This window comes from Alexandromys fortis, unplaced genomic scaffold (assembly GCF_014885135.2).
Source record: "Alexandromys fortis isolate MF-2015 unplaced genomic scaffold, M_Fortis_MF-2015_v1.1 scaffold_290, whole genome shotgun sequence".
NCBI lineage: Eukaryota > Metazoa > Chordata > Mammalia > Rodentia > Cricetidae > Alexandromys > Alexandromys fortis.
Window position 1 is genome coordinate 331627 of NW_026068167.1, and position 16663 is coordinate 348289.

Below are 16663 nucleotides of genomic sequence, written 5' to 3' on the forward strand. Positions count from 1 at the left end.
TTTTTTTCCGAGACAGGGTTTCTCTGTGGTTTTGGAGCCTGTCCTGGAACTAGCTCTTGTAGACCAGGCTGGTCTCGAACTCACAGAGATCCGCCTGCGGAGTACTGGGATTAAAGGCGTGCGCCACCACCGCCCGGCAACAGTTTCTATTATAAACTCATGAGTGACTACTTAAGAAGCATTCTTCAGGGCCGGAGAGATGGCTCAACAGTTAAGAGTACCCATGTTCAATTCCCAGCACCCACATGGCAGCTACCAACTGTCTTAACTCCAGGTCCAAGGGATCTGATACCCTCACACAGACATATATGTAGGAAAAACACCAATGTACATAAAATAAAAATAAATAAATTGCTAAAGGAAGAAAGAAAAACATATTATTCAATACCAAGGCTCTGCAGCTTCTTAGAACAGAAAAGGGTGCCTGAAGGTAAGTTGAGGGAACCCTAGCCGGGTGAATTTCACAGTAAAGAGTGATTGCATACAGCTCATTTCCTCGTGCCAGTATGCGAAGACAACTCCCTTCTGAAGCTCGTGTCGCTGCTTTTACTATATAGCAAGCCCACACTTGAAAAAGGTATTTTTTTTCCTTAGCAGTTATTAAAAAGAGATGTTTCATAGGCAGGTGAACGTACTCTCAATATGCTGTACACATAATAGATTTCCACACTGAGGGACAGTGGGACATCGGGACTGTACTCACACCCACAGTTTGGACACTGCTGTTTAATACCTGCCAGGCAAGTCCAAGCAGGATTGACCTTGGCAACAAAGATGGCTTGCAGAGTCAGCCCTTGTCTGGGAGTGGTGGCACACAGCACTCAAGAGCAGAAGCAGAGGAGGATGGGCCTGAATTGGAAGCCAGCCTGGTCACACACCATGGCTTTTGTTTTACAGTAGATGGTCAGACTCAGGCCTTCGTGTACTAGGCAAGTGCTCCACTCTGAGCTCTGTCTCCAGGATGACTTTTGAGGCTTAAACTGGGCATTTTTAAAGGAGGAAGATTTTCTAAAAAGGAGACTGGGAACAGTAGTATATCTGTCTACTGTCCTTACTCGCCCAGACATGTCCTCCTAATCCGCCTTTAGCACTATAGGATTTTGCACTTTGCTGTAATTCTCTTTCTTCTGTTTTTTTAACCTGAAATTATTATTGTCATTATTGTTGTTATTATTTTGATGATGATGATTATTATTACTATTTTGGTTTTCAAGACAGGGTTTCTCTGTGTAGCACTGACTGTCCTGGAGCTCACTCTGTAGAACCAGGCTGGCCTTGAACTCAGATCTCTCTAGCTCTGCTAGGATTAAAGGCGTGTACCACCACCTGGCTCAGCTTGAAATTATAAACTGATACCACAACTTGCATAAAAAGATTTTGAAAACTAGGTAAGAGGTTAAACACTTTGTGCCTACTGCTTGTGGTTAGAATTTTTAGGTGGGTGGTTCTATGCCTGACAAAGGAAAACATGTAAGAAGGCGCTGTACAGGGAAACCTCACCTCCACCTTTCCTCCTCTTCACTGTGTTGACACTGACTGACTTTGTGCTGTTTCTTTGGTGTCTTCATTGCTAGGGAAGACGGGTCTCTCCCTTAGTTTTTTTTTTTTTTTTTTTTTTTGTGTGTGTGTGTGTGTGTGATTTTGTTTTTGTTTTTCGAGACAGGGTTTCACTATAGCTTTGGAACCTAACCTAGAGCTAGCTCTTGTAGACCAGGCTGACCTCGAACTCACAGAGATCCACCTGCCTCTGTCTCCTGAGTGCTAGCATTAAAGGCGTGTGCCACCACTGCCTGGCTTCTCTATTAGTTTTTAAAATTACTTTATATGTATGCCTTGTATCTGGGGTATGTGCACATGAGTGCAGATGGCCTCAGAAGCCAAGGTGCTGGAATTCCTGGTGTTGTGAGCCACCTGATATGCTGAGAATCAAACTCAGGTCCTCTACAGGAGCACAAGCTCTTAACTGATGGACCATCTTCGCAGCCCCAAGTGTTCTGATTTGGACATCCTTCAGAATGGCAAATGTAGGGTGGGTTCTGTGTACACACCCCAGTCACAGCTACTTGGGAGACGGAGGCTTGTGGACCATTTGAACACAGGAGCTGTACTGAGAGAGAGGGAGGAAGAGAGAATGAGAGAGCCAGAGCAAAACAAAAAGAATGTTTGTAGAGACCAGAGGCCAGTGCTGTACAGGAGTGAAGCATGAGACTGAGTGTCAGCCAACCTGGTTTTCACACTTTATGGAAATACATACAAGTGATGTAGATTCTTAGTTTTCACCTTACTCATACAAAAGGCACATTTTGGCTGGGCAGTATTGGCACACACCCTTAATCTCAGCACTCAGGAGGCAGAGGCAGGTGAATCTCTGTAAATTTGAGGCCAGCCTGGTCTATAGAGCGAGTTCCAGGACAGGCTTCAAAGCTATAGAAAGAACCGGGTGGTGGTGGCACAGGCTTTTAATCCCAGCACTGGGAGGCAGAGGCAGTCGGATCTCTGTGAGTTCAAGGCCAGCCTGGTTTACAAGAGCTAGTTTCAGGACAGGCTCCAAAGCTACAGAGAAACCCTGTCTTGTGGGGAAAAAGCTACAGAGAAACACTGTCTTGAAAAACTAAAACAAAAAAGTTCTAGACTATGCATTTAAACAATTATTTTTAGGTATTATTTAATGTATATTGGTGTTTTGTCTGGTGCATATCTGTGTACCACATGCATGTCTAGTGTCCACACAGACCAGAAGGCACCAGATTCTCTAGCACTGGGCTTACAGATGGTGCTCTTACCTGTTGACTTGTCTCTCTAGCCCCCAGACTGTCCATCTTTAGCCTGGCAGCATGTTTCCCTTCATCCAGTCTTGTAGTTCTCAAGTCTGGTGTGGATGCACCCTAACCTGCTTACCCTTGCCCTAGTGTGGAAGAATTCTTGGGTTGTTTCACAATTTTGTTATTGTCGTTCTTGCAAATATCATGTAAGAATAGATTTGTTCATAGGCCATTTTGTTTCTATAAACTTTATGGGATAAATTCCCAGACGTGGGATTTCTTCTGAATCAAGGGGTAGACGTATGTGTGATTTTGAGTAAATGCCAGATTGCTTTTATTAGGGGCTGACTAACTTGCCATTTCATAAGATATATTGGTACCAATTTTCATTCTGAGGAAATTGGTTCATTTCCACATTTTTAGTTTTTCAGATTAGTTTTCTAGTATATGTAGGAAATTTGAAAGTTAATTGAAGTGGATATTGTTTTCATTCAGTGATAACGCACAAAAATGTCCTTCTGGGATTTTTTTTTTTTTAAGGTTAGGAAGCAGCACAAAGCCAGAACTTTTGAAATTTGAGTTTTAATTTTATTCCTGACTTTGCGTTTTATTTTCTGGCCTCTTTTACAAAAAGAAGAGAGTAGGGACTGAAGAGACGGCTCAGCAGTAAGTAAGAGCACTTGTAGCTCTAGCCGAGGACCCGGGTTCGATTCCCAGCACCCACATGGCAACTCACAACCATCTGTAACTTAGTTCCAGGTTACCCAACACTCTTCTGACTTCCCTGGGCACCAGGCACATATGTGGTACACATACACATGCAGGCAAAACACCATACATAGAAAATCAAATAAATCTTTTTTTATAAAAGATAAAAAGAGAAGATAATCTAGTTCCTATTCTTTAAGGTGTGGGATATAAAAATGAGAACATGCATATTGATTTAAAACAAGAGCACGATATAGGGCTGGAGAGCTGGCTCAGCCATTAAGAGCATTTACTGATCTCCAGAGGATCCAAGTTTGGTTTTCAGCACCCATATCATGAGGTTCATAGTTGCCTGTATCTCCAGGTCCAGGGGATTTGATGCCCTCTGGCCTCCAAGGTTCCACCAGTTTACATGTGGCTCACATAAAATCAAAGAGGTACATATACATAAGAAGGGAGGGAGGGAAGAAAGAAGAGAAGGAGGGATCGATAGACAGATGGCTTAGTGTACTACACCAGGCGGTGGTGGTGCATGCTTTTAATCCTAGCACCTGGGAGGCAGAGACAAGCAGATCTCTGTGATTTCGAGGCCAGCTTGTACTACAGAGCTAGTTCCAGGATAGCTAGGACTGTTACATGGAGAAACCTTGTCTCCAAAAAACAAAACAAAAAATAAATAAATAAAATAAAAAAACATGTACTGCTTTTTCAGAGGATACAACTTCAGTTTCCAGTAACTCTAGTTCCAGGGCATCTTATACCCTCTTCTGGCCTCTAAGGGCACCTGCACTCATGTGCACACACTGACACACAGACACATACATATAATTAAAGATAAAATATAAGAAAAAGCACTGGAGCCAGATGGTGGTGGTCCATGCCTTTAATCCTACCACTTGGGAGCAGAGGCAGGTGGATCTCTGAGTTTAAGGCCAGCCTGGTTTACAAAGTGAGTTCCAGGACAGTCAGAGCTACATAAATAAACTGTCTAGAAAAACAAAACAAAGCAAAACAAACAAAAAAAAATGAAGAAGAAAACAGGTAGAAAGTATTATAAAACTCTAGAAATAACATTTCTGCTTTACTGTGGAAATTAGAGTTTAACTTAAAATTCTGAATAATAGATGAAACTCAAGAAATTTACTTTGGGAAAGTAACCCATGGCCAGACACACTGGAGGATCTGAGGCAAAGTAGGGATCTCAAAAAAATGGATGAGAGTTGATGCAGGTGGCGTGATGGCATGTCAGTGACGCTTGCTGATGCTAGAGATAATAATTCTCTTGATTTTTACAGTTGATGAGAAAAGAAAGTCAAAAACTACTCATGCAGTGCTCCTGGAGATTATTAAAGAAGAAGGCCTGTGAGTACCCATTTCCCAACTTCTCAGAGTGGCTCCTTGCGAAACTCAGAAGCCCCGGTTATAGACTTATAGTCTTGAGAGTTTGTAATTGCCTAACATATAGAAGCATATCTGTTCTTAATCCCTTACAGATCTGTTAGCCATTTGATCTTTATTTTTAGATTTATTTCTACGTGTATTTTGCTTACATGTTTGTCTGTGTACCATGTGCATCCCTGATGCCCAAGGAGGTTGTAGGGGGAAGTCGGATCCTATGGAACTGGAGTCACACATAGTTGTGAACGACTGTGTGGTGCTGGGAACAAAACCCAGGTCCTCTGCAAGAATAACAAATGCCCTTAGCTGCTGAGTCATTTTTCTAGCCCACACCATTTGTTTAGTTTTGATTATGGAGCATTCTAGGAAATGTAATGTATAACAAAGTAGCGGTATTATTGCTTAGAAGTTTGAACATTAACTCACTGTGTTTGCCTAGCCTTTATGGGGCCGAGTCTAAATGCCAGTAGCACACATCACACACACACACACACACACACACACAACTCACATAAGACATACCCTTATACACCAAACAAAACACACATAAGTCGCATAAGACACACACATATACACCACACAAGCACACAAACCCTCTCTCACAGTTCATTCCTGTCAGATTGCATTATTCTTTTATTTTAATTTCTTTGAATTTGTGTTTTGAAGTGATTTCAGAGTTGCAAACAATTTCAAATCTGAAATTGGTACAAAGGATACCACTGTATGCTTTCCATGTTTATTGTCCATTTTTCTCCTGCGTTACCAACTATGCTCACACTTGCCCTCCCTACACTTCTGTCACACACATGTAGATTACATACAAGTTTTTCAGTGATTTAAACATCAGTTACATGTGTCAAAACATTTTGACATCTATGCCATTGACATATATTCTCTCCCTTCCATTTTAAATTGCTCTTTTTCCTTGAGACAGTCTCTCTATGTAGCCTTAGCTGGACTGGAACTTGCTGTGTTGACCTTGAACTCACAGAGATTCACCTACCTTTGCTGAAATGAAAGTTGTGAGTTTTAATTCTTGTTTTATATTTGTCTCATGGTTAGATTGGTTTCGCATTCTTGGTAAGAATAATGAGTTCCTGGGTAGCACAGCGGTGCATGCCTGGAGTCCCTGCTCTAGAAGAGAATGGGGAAGAATTCCCCAGGGTCAGACTGTACCGTGATGAAACATCTCTCTGCCTCCCTCACGCCCTTTTTCTCCCCCCTTCTCTCTCTCCCTTTTCTCTCTCTTTCCCTCTCTCTCCCCCATCTTTTCCTTTCTTGTTTTCTCTCCTCTTCTTTCTCTCTCAGTGTTTGCTTACCCCTTCCTTTTCTCTCCCTTGCTCTCTCTTTCTCCCCACCCCATTTTTCTCTGGCATCATAGTGTCTACGTGCTTTCTAGCACGTGGTTTGGTTGCTTTCTGTGTGACCATTTCTCCTTTCCTGTAACTCACCCATGGGGAGAACCTTTCTAAGGTCCTGCAGTTGTCCCACTCCTATCAAACCTTGGGACTGTTTGTGTAGACCAGACTATGCTGGGCTTCATAATAGGTTACTTTTTTCAGTTCTGTGATCAAGTGCCTAACTAGAACCAAGTTAAGTGCAGGAGGGTTTATTCTGACTTAGAAGTGAAGACAGTTCATAGTCCGTCACAGTAGGGCAGGCAATGCCAGCTGATCACATTGTTGTCTCCATAGGAAGTGGGACTGGGCTGTCCTCAAGGCCTGTCCCCAGTGACTATTCCCTCTTGCAAGGCTCTGCCTCTTATAGTAGACTTCCCAGGGAATGCATAAGCCTATTGGGAATCTGTTTACATTCAGACCTTGACACGCTTCTCTGGCAATTTTCTGTGGCTTTTGTCTAGGACCTTTACTTTGCTTATTGTTTTGTTTTTTGTTTTTTTTTCCATAGCCTGGCACCATACCGAGGGTGGTTTCCAGTCATCTCCAGTCTCTGCTGCTCCAATTTTGTCTATTTCTACACTTTTAATAGCCTCAAAGCAGTATGGGTCAAAGGTCAACGTTCTTCTACAGGAAAAGATCTGGTGGTTGGATTTGTTGCAGGTAACCAAGTTTTCTGGGTATAAAATATCTTTATATTTTAATATTGATCTGTCATATATCCTCTAAGAGATTATTTTAGCACCCAGTAGTGCTGCAGGGAATATGGCCAGTTTTTCTGACGTGTTTCCTTAATGTGATAAAAGCACATGACATAAAATTTGCCAGTGTAACCATTTTAAGGTAAGTTAGTCATGTGAAGTATGTGTGCATTTTAAAACTGACACCAGAAGGTTTTCATTGTACAAACCTCAGACCCCTTAAGTAAATTCCCATCTCTCCTCTCAACACCTGGTAACCATCATTCATTCTGCTTCTGCCTTTAAGGATTTGACTACATTTGGTACTGCATACAAGTGAGATCATACAGTATTTGTCTTTTGTAATGGCCTCATATCACTTAGTAGTATCCTCATGGTTCATCCACGTTGTAGCATTTGACATATATTTCTCTTTTATGTCTAGATAATATTCTGTTGTGTGAATACATCACACTGTGTGTATCTTTTCATCTGCTAAGGGACATTTGGGTTGCGTCCACCTCTTGCTTTTTGGAGTATGCTTCATGAACATGGGGTGGGTAACTCTTTGGAAACTGCTCTCAAGTGTGTTGGAAGGGTTTCTCTGTGTCTCAGCAGAGAGTTAGTTATAAATGCTTGGCCGGTACCTTAGGCTTGTCTCCAGCCAGCTCTTACAACTTTTTTAAAAAATTTATTTATTTTTATTTTATGTGCATTGGTGTTTAGTCTCCATGTATGTCTGTATGAGGGTATCAGATATTAAAGTTACAGACAGTTGTTAGCTGCCATGTGGGTGCTGGGAATTGAACCTGGGTCCTTTAGAAGAGCAGAGTACTCTTTTTTTTTTTTTTTTTCTCCGAGACAGAGTTTCTCTGTAGCTTTGAAGTCTGTCCTGGAACTTGCTCTGTAGACCAGGCTGCCAGGAACGAGCAGCCCCAAGGTCTTACAACTTAAATTAACCCATTTCTATTAATTTGTGCACTGCCCTGAGGCTTATGGCTTTTACCTCTCCTGCACATCCTGCTTCCTTTCCATCTGGCTGGTGACTCCTCTAACTTTGCCCGTCTTCCCAGCATTCTCTGTACCCCAAAATTCCTGCCTAGTTATTGGCCAATCAGCTTTTTATTAACAATGAGAGTAATATATATTTACAGTATATAAAGGTTGTTCCTCAGCCTGTCCCCCTTTTTATCTAATTAAAATGGAAGGTTTTAACTTTAGCATAGTAAAATTATATACAACAAAACAGTTATCAAGTAAGAATTACAGTTGCAACATCCAGTCCATTTGTATTTGGCAAAATTAGAGAAAATACTCTATTTTTTTTTTTTTTTTTTAATTTTCGAGACAGGGTTTCTCTGTAGTTTTTGGTTCCTGTCCTGGAACTAGCTCTTGTTGCCCAGGCTGGCCTTGAACTCACAGAGATCCACCTGCCTCTGCCTCCCAAGTGCTGGGATTAAAGGCGTCCGCCCACCTCCCGGCAAAATACTCTATTTTTCATCTTATCTTTGTAAACCTAAAGTTTTATACCTAATTTACCTTTTATTATAACTAAGGAAAACTTTAATTATGACTATATAATCCTCAGCTCCCTCAAAGACCCCAGAAGGTGAAATGTCTCTGTTGTTTGAATCTAATCTTTGTCGGTCTTGATGGTATCCATAGCTTTTCTTCTGTGGAAACAAAAAGCAAAACCTCTTCCCCAATGTAACACATACCTGGTTTCCATTCTGAGGTCAACACATCTTTTAAGTGTACAGGCTGATTTTTCTTCTACTATCAAATCTCTCTGCACAGCTGTTGTTCCTTTCTCATTAACATTTAAAAATTTAAAGTTAATAAAGCATGTACAATGGATCTCTTTGGGGGGGTCTTTATTACCCCTTCCTGTTTATTAAACATATCTTTTAAAGTACAGTTAGATCTTCTGTAACAGCTTGTAATAGGATTGTGTATACCTGTAGTATGCTTTATATTGTAATATGAAAATAACTTTCATTTTACTAAAGGCATATACTGGAGCATTATCAGTCCTAATTTGTACAGGTATCTCCATGATGGCCATAACTTCTGGCAAATGTGTAATTACAGAATCAGCCTTTCCAGAACTCAAAGCAGTTGCCCATTGAAATCCTGCATAAGCATTTATAGAGGGACATCATAGTTAAACTAGGCTGTCAACCAAATAGAGTTGACATCTAGCAGCACTTTCTCCTATCACCTAATGGGACAGTCTCCAGGATAATCCATGGATTAGTCAGAAAACAAATTTCAATATGTACAGAAAATTGAAATCCCGGAATGTGTGTTTTTTGCCCATTATGCAATAAAATGAAATTTACAAATTGTACAGATAAAGAAATCCTGAATAAATATCTATTGTATGCTGCACATACTTTAATTTTTTTCAAACTCCAAACTCCACAAAATGAAACATCCATTTGCCAAATTTCATTTTTTTGAGTACCCTTTGGATTACTTCCTGCAAGTAGTGGAATTTAGCTGTACAAAGAACAAGTAGGATATTGCCTTATAATCTCCTTGACTTGTTGCCAAGTGATAGGAAAATATTTCTTCAAACATTTGCTACTAATATGTTCAGTTTCTTATAAAATTCCAAGGCTTCAAAAAAATTAAAAAAAAAAATTAAAGTTCTGAGGCTTCTAGTACATTTCCTACCAATAGATGATCAATTTCATCATTACCTTGTGTCAGAGGGCCTGGTAGGCCAATATGGGATCTGATAGGTGTTTTATATGTAAGGGATGCTTTCTAGTCCTGATTATTTCTTGTAATTTAATAAATAGCAAAGTTAATTCTGAACCATCTGGAATTAGTTCAGTGGTTTCAATATGTAAAACAACTCTTTCTGCATATTGAGAGTCAGTAACTATATTAAGATGTGCTGGAAAAGTCTAATAATATGGTAAGAATAGCATATAATTCTGATTTTTTTTACTGAATCATAGGGCTTTGAGCTACTCATTTTTTCTGTCTTAAACTTGTCTTTCCTGATTTATTTGCATCAGTATAGAATGTAGGGACTCCAGAAATTTGTGATCCCTGTACAGGGATAAAAGGAAGGATCCAATTATTTCTCTTTATAAATTCAAGTTTCTTGCTTTTGGGATATTTGTTGCTAATCTCCCCCCAAAATTACTGCAAGTTATTTGCCAATGTTTATTTTCTGTCCATAATGAAGCAGTTTTAGCATTAGTAAAAGGTACCACAATTTCTGCTGGGTCTATTAAGAACCTTTTCTACATAGGTCTTTAATTTTTAACTCTATTTGTGTGTTAAAAATATCCATTCTAAGCTATTATCTTCTTTCTGCATAAGAATTCCTGTGGGAGAATGTAGAAGGTAAAATAACCAGAATACAATCAAGCTCTGGATCCAAACAACCCACTTGTGCCTCCTGTAATTTTTTTTCTACCAAAGCCAATTCTCTCTCAGCTTCCGATGATAATTTTCTTGGACTATTTAAGTCTTTATCACCTTGTAAGGTTTGAAATAAATCACTTCTTGAGTTGTTAATCCAGTTGCAGGCTGTAGCTAGTTAATATCTCCCAGCAAATTATGAAAATCATTAAGAGTTCATAATTTATCTCTCCTGATTTGTGCTTTCTGTGGTTGAATTTTTTGTAAACCTATCTATATCCTAGGTAATTAATAGAATCTTCTCTTTGTATTTTTTTCCCTACCAAGGGAAAATTTTCTTTACTTCTTCATAATTTTTCTAAGGTATTTGTGTCTAAATCAGCTAGTAAGATATCATCCATATAATGATAAATTATATATTGAAGGAACTATGAATTATTTCTAATGCCTGCTGTACAAAATATTGACACAGGGTAGGGATGTTTAACATCCCTTGTGGAAGAATACTCTCCTGATACCTTTGAACAGGCTGAGAATTACTATGTGAAGGCAAATAGTTCTCTATCCTGTTCTTGTAAAGGTACAGTAAAAAAGCAGTCTTAAGTCAATCACTCTAATAGACCATCCTTTAGGTAATAAAGAAGGCAAGAGAATTCCAGGCTGTAAAGAATCCATTGGCTGAATCACCTTATTTATCACTCTTAAATTATTGTGTTAATATTCTCTATTTTCCTGATTTCTTTTTAATGACAAATATAAGAGAATTCTAAGAACTGGTCAATTTTTCAGTGTTGAGCATCCTGTATCAGTTGTTCTAGTGCCTGTAATTTTTCTGATGTCAAAGGCCATTGTTCCACACACAAAGTTTGTCAGTTAACCATTTTAAAGGTAGGACTATTGGTACCCTTCAAAGACCACCAGATGTTGTGCCCTGCTTATGTACAACCTGAACAGTCTGTAGCTGTTCTTGATACCTTTTAGTATTTCTCTCAGAAGCATTCCTTATTTTATAGTTTATTTCTGAGATTGGAGGAATGTTAACCTGTGATTTCCATTGCTGCAACAAATCACATCCCATAAATTCATTGCTTTGTTAGCCACGTATGGTTTTTCTATCTGCCCTTCTGGCCCTATACTTGATATATCTTGCACTTTATTTTACCTGAGATAAAATTCCAACCCAAGAAGCTGAACATTTACCTCAGAGGCCAAGCTGGATGCCAAGATTTTGGTGAAGTTATTGTTACATCTGTACTGTGTCTACCAAACCCTCAACTTCAGTGCCATTTACATGTGTTTTTAGCTTTGATCTCTGGTCATTTGTAGCAGCTTGCCAGAATACTTGTTTTCTGGTCTCCCTCGAACTTTTTGTTTCATTTATGCAAGTTGTTCTGTCTTTGATCACATCCAGAGCAAAGTGTGCATTTTTTAAAGACTTATTTATTTATTTATTATGTGTAAATGGTGTTTTCTCTGCATGTATGTCTGCAGGCTAAAAGAGGGCAGCAGATCTCATTGTGGATGGTTATAAGCCACTATGTGGTTGCTGGGAATTGAACTCAGGAGCTCTAGAAGAGTAGCCAGTGCTCATAACCTCTGAGCCAGATCTCCAGCCCCAGCAGGGTTGTTTTGTTTTTTTTTTTTTTTTGTAATATTTATATAATATGTATACAATGTTCTGTCTGCATGTATGTCTGAATGCCAGAAGAGGGCACCAGATGTCATTATAGATGATTGTAAGCCACAATGTGGTTGCTGGGAATTGAATTTAGGATCTCTGGAAGAACAACTAGTGCTCTTAACCATGGAGCCATCTCTCCAGCCCCAGCAGTATGGTTTTTAACAACAGATATTAAGTGTCTTAATTGCTCTGTGGATGAGTTTCTCCAATGCTGACAGAGAATGATTGAGCCAAATTCGATATTGGAGCTGCAGGAGGCTCCTCAGGGCGTTTCCTGATTGCAAAGGATTATTTTGACTGTCCCTTGTTGATTTGCATTCATTAGTCCAATGCCAGACTTTGCCACACCTTCTGTATATTCCAGAAAGCTAGGGTCTTCTGTTTGAATTATCTCTAGAAAAAACATTGTTTCTAGGAACATCTTGCCTACAATCCCTTTTCAGATGACCTTGTTTACCATGACTAAAACATAAGACATTTGGGTCTTCTTAAAATTTCTAGAAATTATTTTCCTATCACAGCAGCATCATAAGAGTGAGATCCAGTTTCAGCTCTTCTAATCCATTCATCTGTTGATGCAGATCATGCATTTAAAGGCCTAATCACCCTTTTGTATTCTGAATTAGCATTTTCAAAAGCCAAGGACTCAATTAATATTTGTCTTATCTTATGGATCTGATATCATTCTATTTACAGATAAAGTCAATCTTGGAAAAAAAAATTAGTGTGGACTTCTTTTAGGCTTTGTATAATTTTAGTAAATGACTCAGTCCTCTTTCCTGATTCTTCAACCCTGTCCCAAGCACTCAAAGATGCTACATGACATAGCACCAAGGTGTAGTCATCAAATCTAAACTGTCTTTTCAAATCATTCTCCAGGCCTTCACCAAGAGTATGGTCTTGGGAAATTTCAATACCTCTAGTCCTACCTCATTCTATGATCCTAGCTTCCTCATTCCACCATGTTTTCCATTGTAACTAAGGGCCAGCTTCCAATATTGCTGTTGCTAAATCTTTCCAGTCTTGTGGAATAATTCTATTCCTAGTTGCCCACGAATTTACCATCTGCTTCACAAAGGGTGAATGCGTACCATATGAAATGACTGCTTTTTAAAAATCTCTTGAAATCGAAAATTTTTACAGGATTTCAGTCAACTTCTGCATAGCCTTGGGATGCCTATCATTTGGTGGTTGTTCTTGTATGGTAACTGAATAAAGTTGGTTTTCTGGTAACCTTACTCTGCTCTTCTTCAATTTCATAATGCAATGGTGTGGTAGGTTCCACTCCAAATTTCTCTGTCTATGTCTGAATATTTTTCTCATTTTCTTAGTAGGTCTTTCTAAGGCTTGTATTTTATCAGTCAAATTTTTATTTTCTTTAGTAAGGCTTTCTAAAGTTTGTATCTTATAAGGAGGAAGTCTTTCTAAAGCTTGCATCTTCTCAATAGTAAGTCTAACGTTTCAGTCAAATTTTTATATTTGGCACAGTTGTCATACCATTTTAAGGATAAAATATGAATTACCAACTGATAGTAATTAAAATTGCTATTATGTCAATCCCAGCTAAATGGTTTATCCCCTCGTTTATTTTTTATTCGTTTTCCAAGCCATTCATAATAGCACTAACCAGGGTCCTAACTCACTGCATTGTGATAGTTCCAATTCTTAACATGGGAAAGATTTTTTTCCATTTTTTTCAAACTAAGCCCATTTAAGAATTCCCAGCTGTCTCATCTAATCTGCTGACGCTGCAGTAATAATGTTATACTGTGCTGGCAGGGAGGGTGGGTGTGGTAGGGTCCCCCATGAACACTACCAACACCACCTAGCGTTTTCAAAATTTCCTAATGCTGCAACCCTTTAATATAGTTCCTCATGTTCTGGTAACCCCCAACCATAAAATTTTCACTGGGTGGTAGTGGCATACACCTTTAATTCCAGCACTCAGAAGGCAGAGGCAGGCAGATCTCTGAGTTTAAGGCCAGCCTGGCTTACAAAGTGAGTTCCAGGACAGCCAGGGCTACACAGGGAAACCCTCTTTCGAAAAACAAGCAAAATTTCATTGCTACTTTATAACTGCAATTTTGCTACTGTTATTAATTGTAATCTAAACATTTGATATGCAGAATATCTGATGTTTGGTCTGAGGTTTGGTCGACCCCAAAGGCGTCATGACCCAGAGGATGAGAACTGCTGGCTTTTTATTCAGATTCTACTTGAAACTTTTGATTATTATTTATTATCTTTCCACAGAAAAATCACATAAGCACACCTAGAAGAATTTGGAACTAGAACCTTACAGATAATATAACTGAAGACTGTTGGCCACACTGATAAAATTGTGATTTTGAATACAGCACTTTTGAATACCAGCTGCCAGTTTTCAGAGTTGAGGATGTACTTCCTGCCTCTGCCTTAATCCGGCCAGTCAGGTTTATTCTTGTTGTACATCATGTTGCACACCCCTCTAGGGAGACAGTAGCTTAGATCTGTGGCTTTCATCTGCCATTTTGTTTTATTTTGTTCTATCTTTTTTTGGGGGGTAAGGATTGCTTTTTGAGATAAAACTTTCACTATACAGACACTGCTGGCTTTGAATTCATGACCCTGCTGTATGATAATATTTTATTTATGTTTAATAAATAAAGCTTTCCTGAAGATCAGAGCGCAAAGCTAGTCACACTAGTTAGCCATAAGACCAGGCAGTGGTGGCGCACACCTTTAATCCCAGCAGCCACACTAGTTAGCCATAGAGGCCAGGCGGTGGTGGCACATGCCTTATATACCAGCCCTAGAGAGGAATATAAGGTGAGAGGGGACAGGAAGTCGCTCTCTTTTCAGTCTGAAGATTTCATAGAGGTAAGAGCTTTCTAGTGGTTGGTTGCTTTGCTTCTCTGACCTTTCAGCTTGAACTCCAGTATCTGTCTCTAGGTTTTTATTAGTCTGCTACACTCCTGCCTTAGCCTTCCACACTTGATTTGCCATTTCCTTTCTTTTTTAATCAGGCACTTCTCTCCCGCCCACCAGTTCCCAAATAAATACTCAGAGGCTTAATATTCCTTATGAATGCTCAGCCAATAGCTCAGAATGGTTACTAGTTAACTCTTACACATAAATTAACCCATAATTCTTATCTGTAGTTAGCCACGTGGCTTGCTATGGCATTCTCACCTTGTTTCTCTGTTTGCCAGCTACTCTCTGAGCCCGCCCTTTCTCTTCCCAGAATTCTCTTAGTCTGGCTCTTGTGCTCAATCTCTTTCCTGCTTAGCTATTGACCAATCAGCTTTTGAGACTAATACATATTCGTAGTGTACAAAAAGATTGTTCCATAGCATTCTCTGTTTAAAATTTATTTATGTATGTGCATGCATGAACGCATGTGTGCATGTTACCTATGTTCATATGTGTGGAGACTGGAGAATATTGGAGATTGGAGAATAGCTCTCAGTCTTATTTCCTTGAAGTATGTTTTTCAATGGAGATCTTGAATTTGGAGCCCACCCCTTTCTGGTCCCCCCCCCCCCCCCCCCCCCCCCCCCCCCCCCCCGTCCTTCCACACAGATAGCACCGGGGTTAGAGGCACATGCAACCGTCCATGCCCAATTTTTTTTTGTTGTTTTTTGTTTGTTTATTTTTGAAGAAGTCAGGAGAGGAACTTAAACAGGGTAGGATCCTGGATGCAGAGGCCATGGAGGGGGTGCTCCTTACTGACTTGTGTACCTGACTTGTTTAGCCTGCTCTCTTGTAGAACCCAGGACCAGCCTAGGGATGGCACCACCCACCCTGAGCTAGGCCTTCCCGCATTGATTAGTAATTGAGAAAATGCCTTATAGCAGAATCTCATGAAGACATTTCCTCAACTGAGGATCCTTCCTCTGATGAGCTTGTGTCAAGTTGACACAAACCAGCCAGTACATAGATGAAAGTCCTAACTACCACTGCCTCTCTCAGGAGGAATACAGCATGATCTGCATTAGAACAAATGTATTTAAATCAGGTCAGTGACTACACAATAAACTATGCACCCCTTTTTGTCAGAGGTTTGAAAGAGTTCATTTTTGAGTGGTACCGGTAAAGGGCTATTAGAATGAGTGGGTCTGGAGACCAGCGTGGTTTGGGTGATTCTCTCTGGAAGTGAACTGGCTGGGGAGACAGACAAGAGTTTGTGAAGTCTATCCGGGTGCAGTAACAGAACCCAGTTTTCTCTCCTGTGGTATGCAAGGATTGTCTTTAGGCAAGTAAGCAGACATCAGAGTGGAGCCTCTTCCAGCCTTCAAGAGCCTACATTCAAAGATTAGCATTCTGGCTGCTAATTTAGGATGGTATTCCCTGGCTCCTTTACCAGAGTGGGAGAGTGGGTTGAGTGGGTTTGGTTAGTGTACCACAGCTCTTGATTTTGGGTCTGCTTTCTCCTAAATGATTTGTTATTGAAAAGGAAAAGAAAGTAAATTCACGATACTCCAAAGAAAAATAACCTTAGGTAAGAAGAACATTAATTAGTGCTTAGGTCTTAGAGCTGGAGTAACACCCACATATTGGAACTAGCAAGAGTGCTGCCCCAGCTCCCTTGAGGGGCTGCCTGTGGTATGTTATTAGGGACTAGAGTTAGTCATGGGGAGCTCTGGAACACTGCTATTGATTATGTAAGTTGCAAAT

At 39.9% G+C, this 16663-nt stretch overlaps 1 protein-coding gene across 1 annotated transcript in view; it reads left to right on the forward strand.

Annotated features, from left to right (window-relative positions):
• Positions 1 to 16663, forward strand: part of Slc25a17 (solute carrier family 25 member 17) — a 41703-nt gene that overhangs the window by 13802 nt on the left and 11238 nt on the right. The window contains exons 3-4 of the mRNA XM_050128243.1: positions 4766 to 4832; positions 6777 to 6928. Coding sequence (XP_049984200.1) covers positions 4766 to 4832; positions 6777 to 6928 — 219 coding nt within the window. The remainder of the gene's footprint in view (positions 1 to 4765; positions 4833 to 6776; positions 6929 to 16663) is intronic.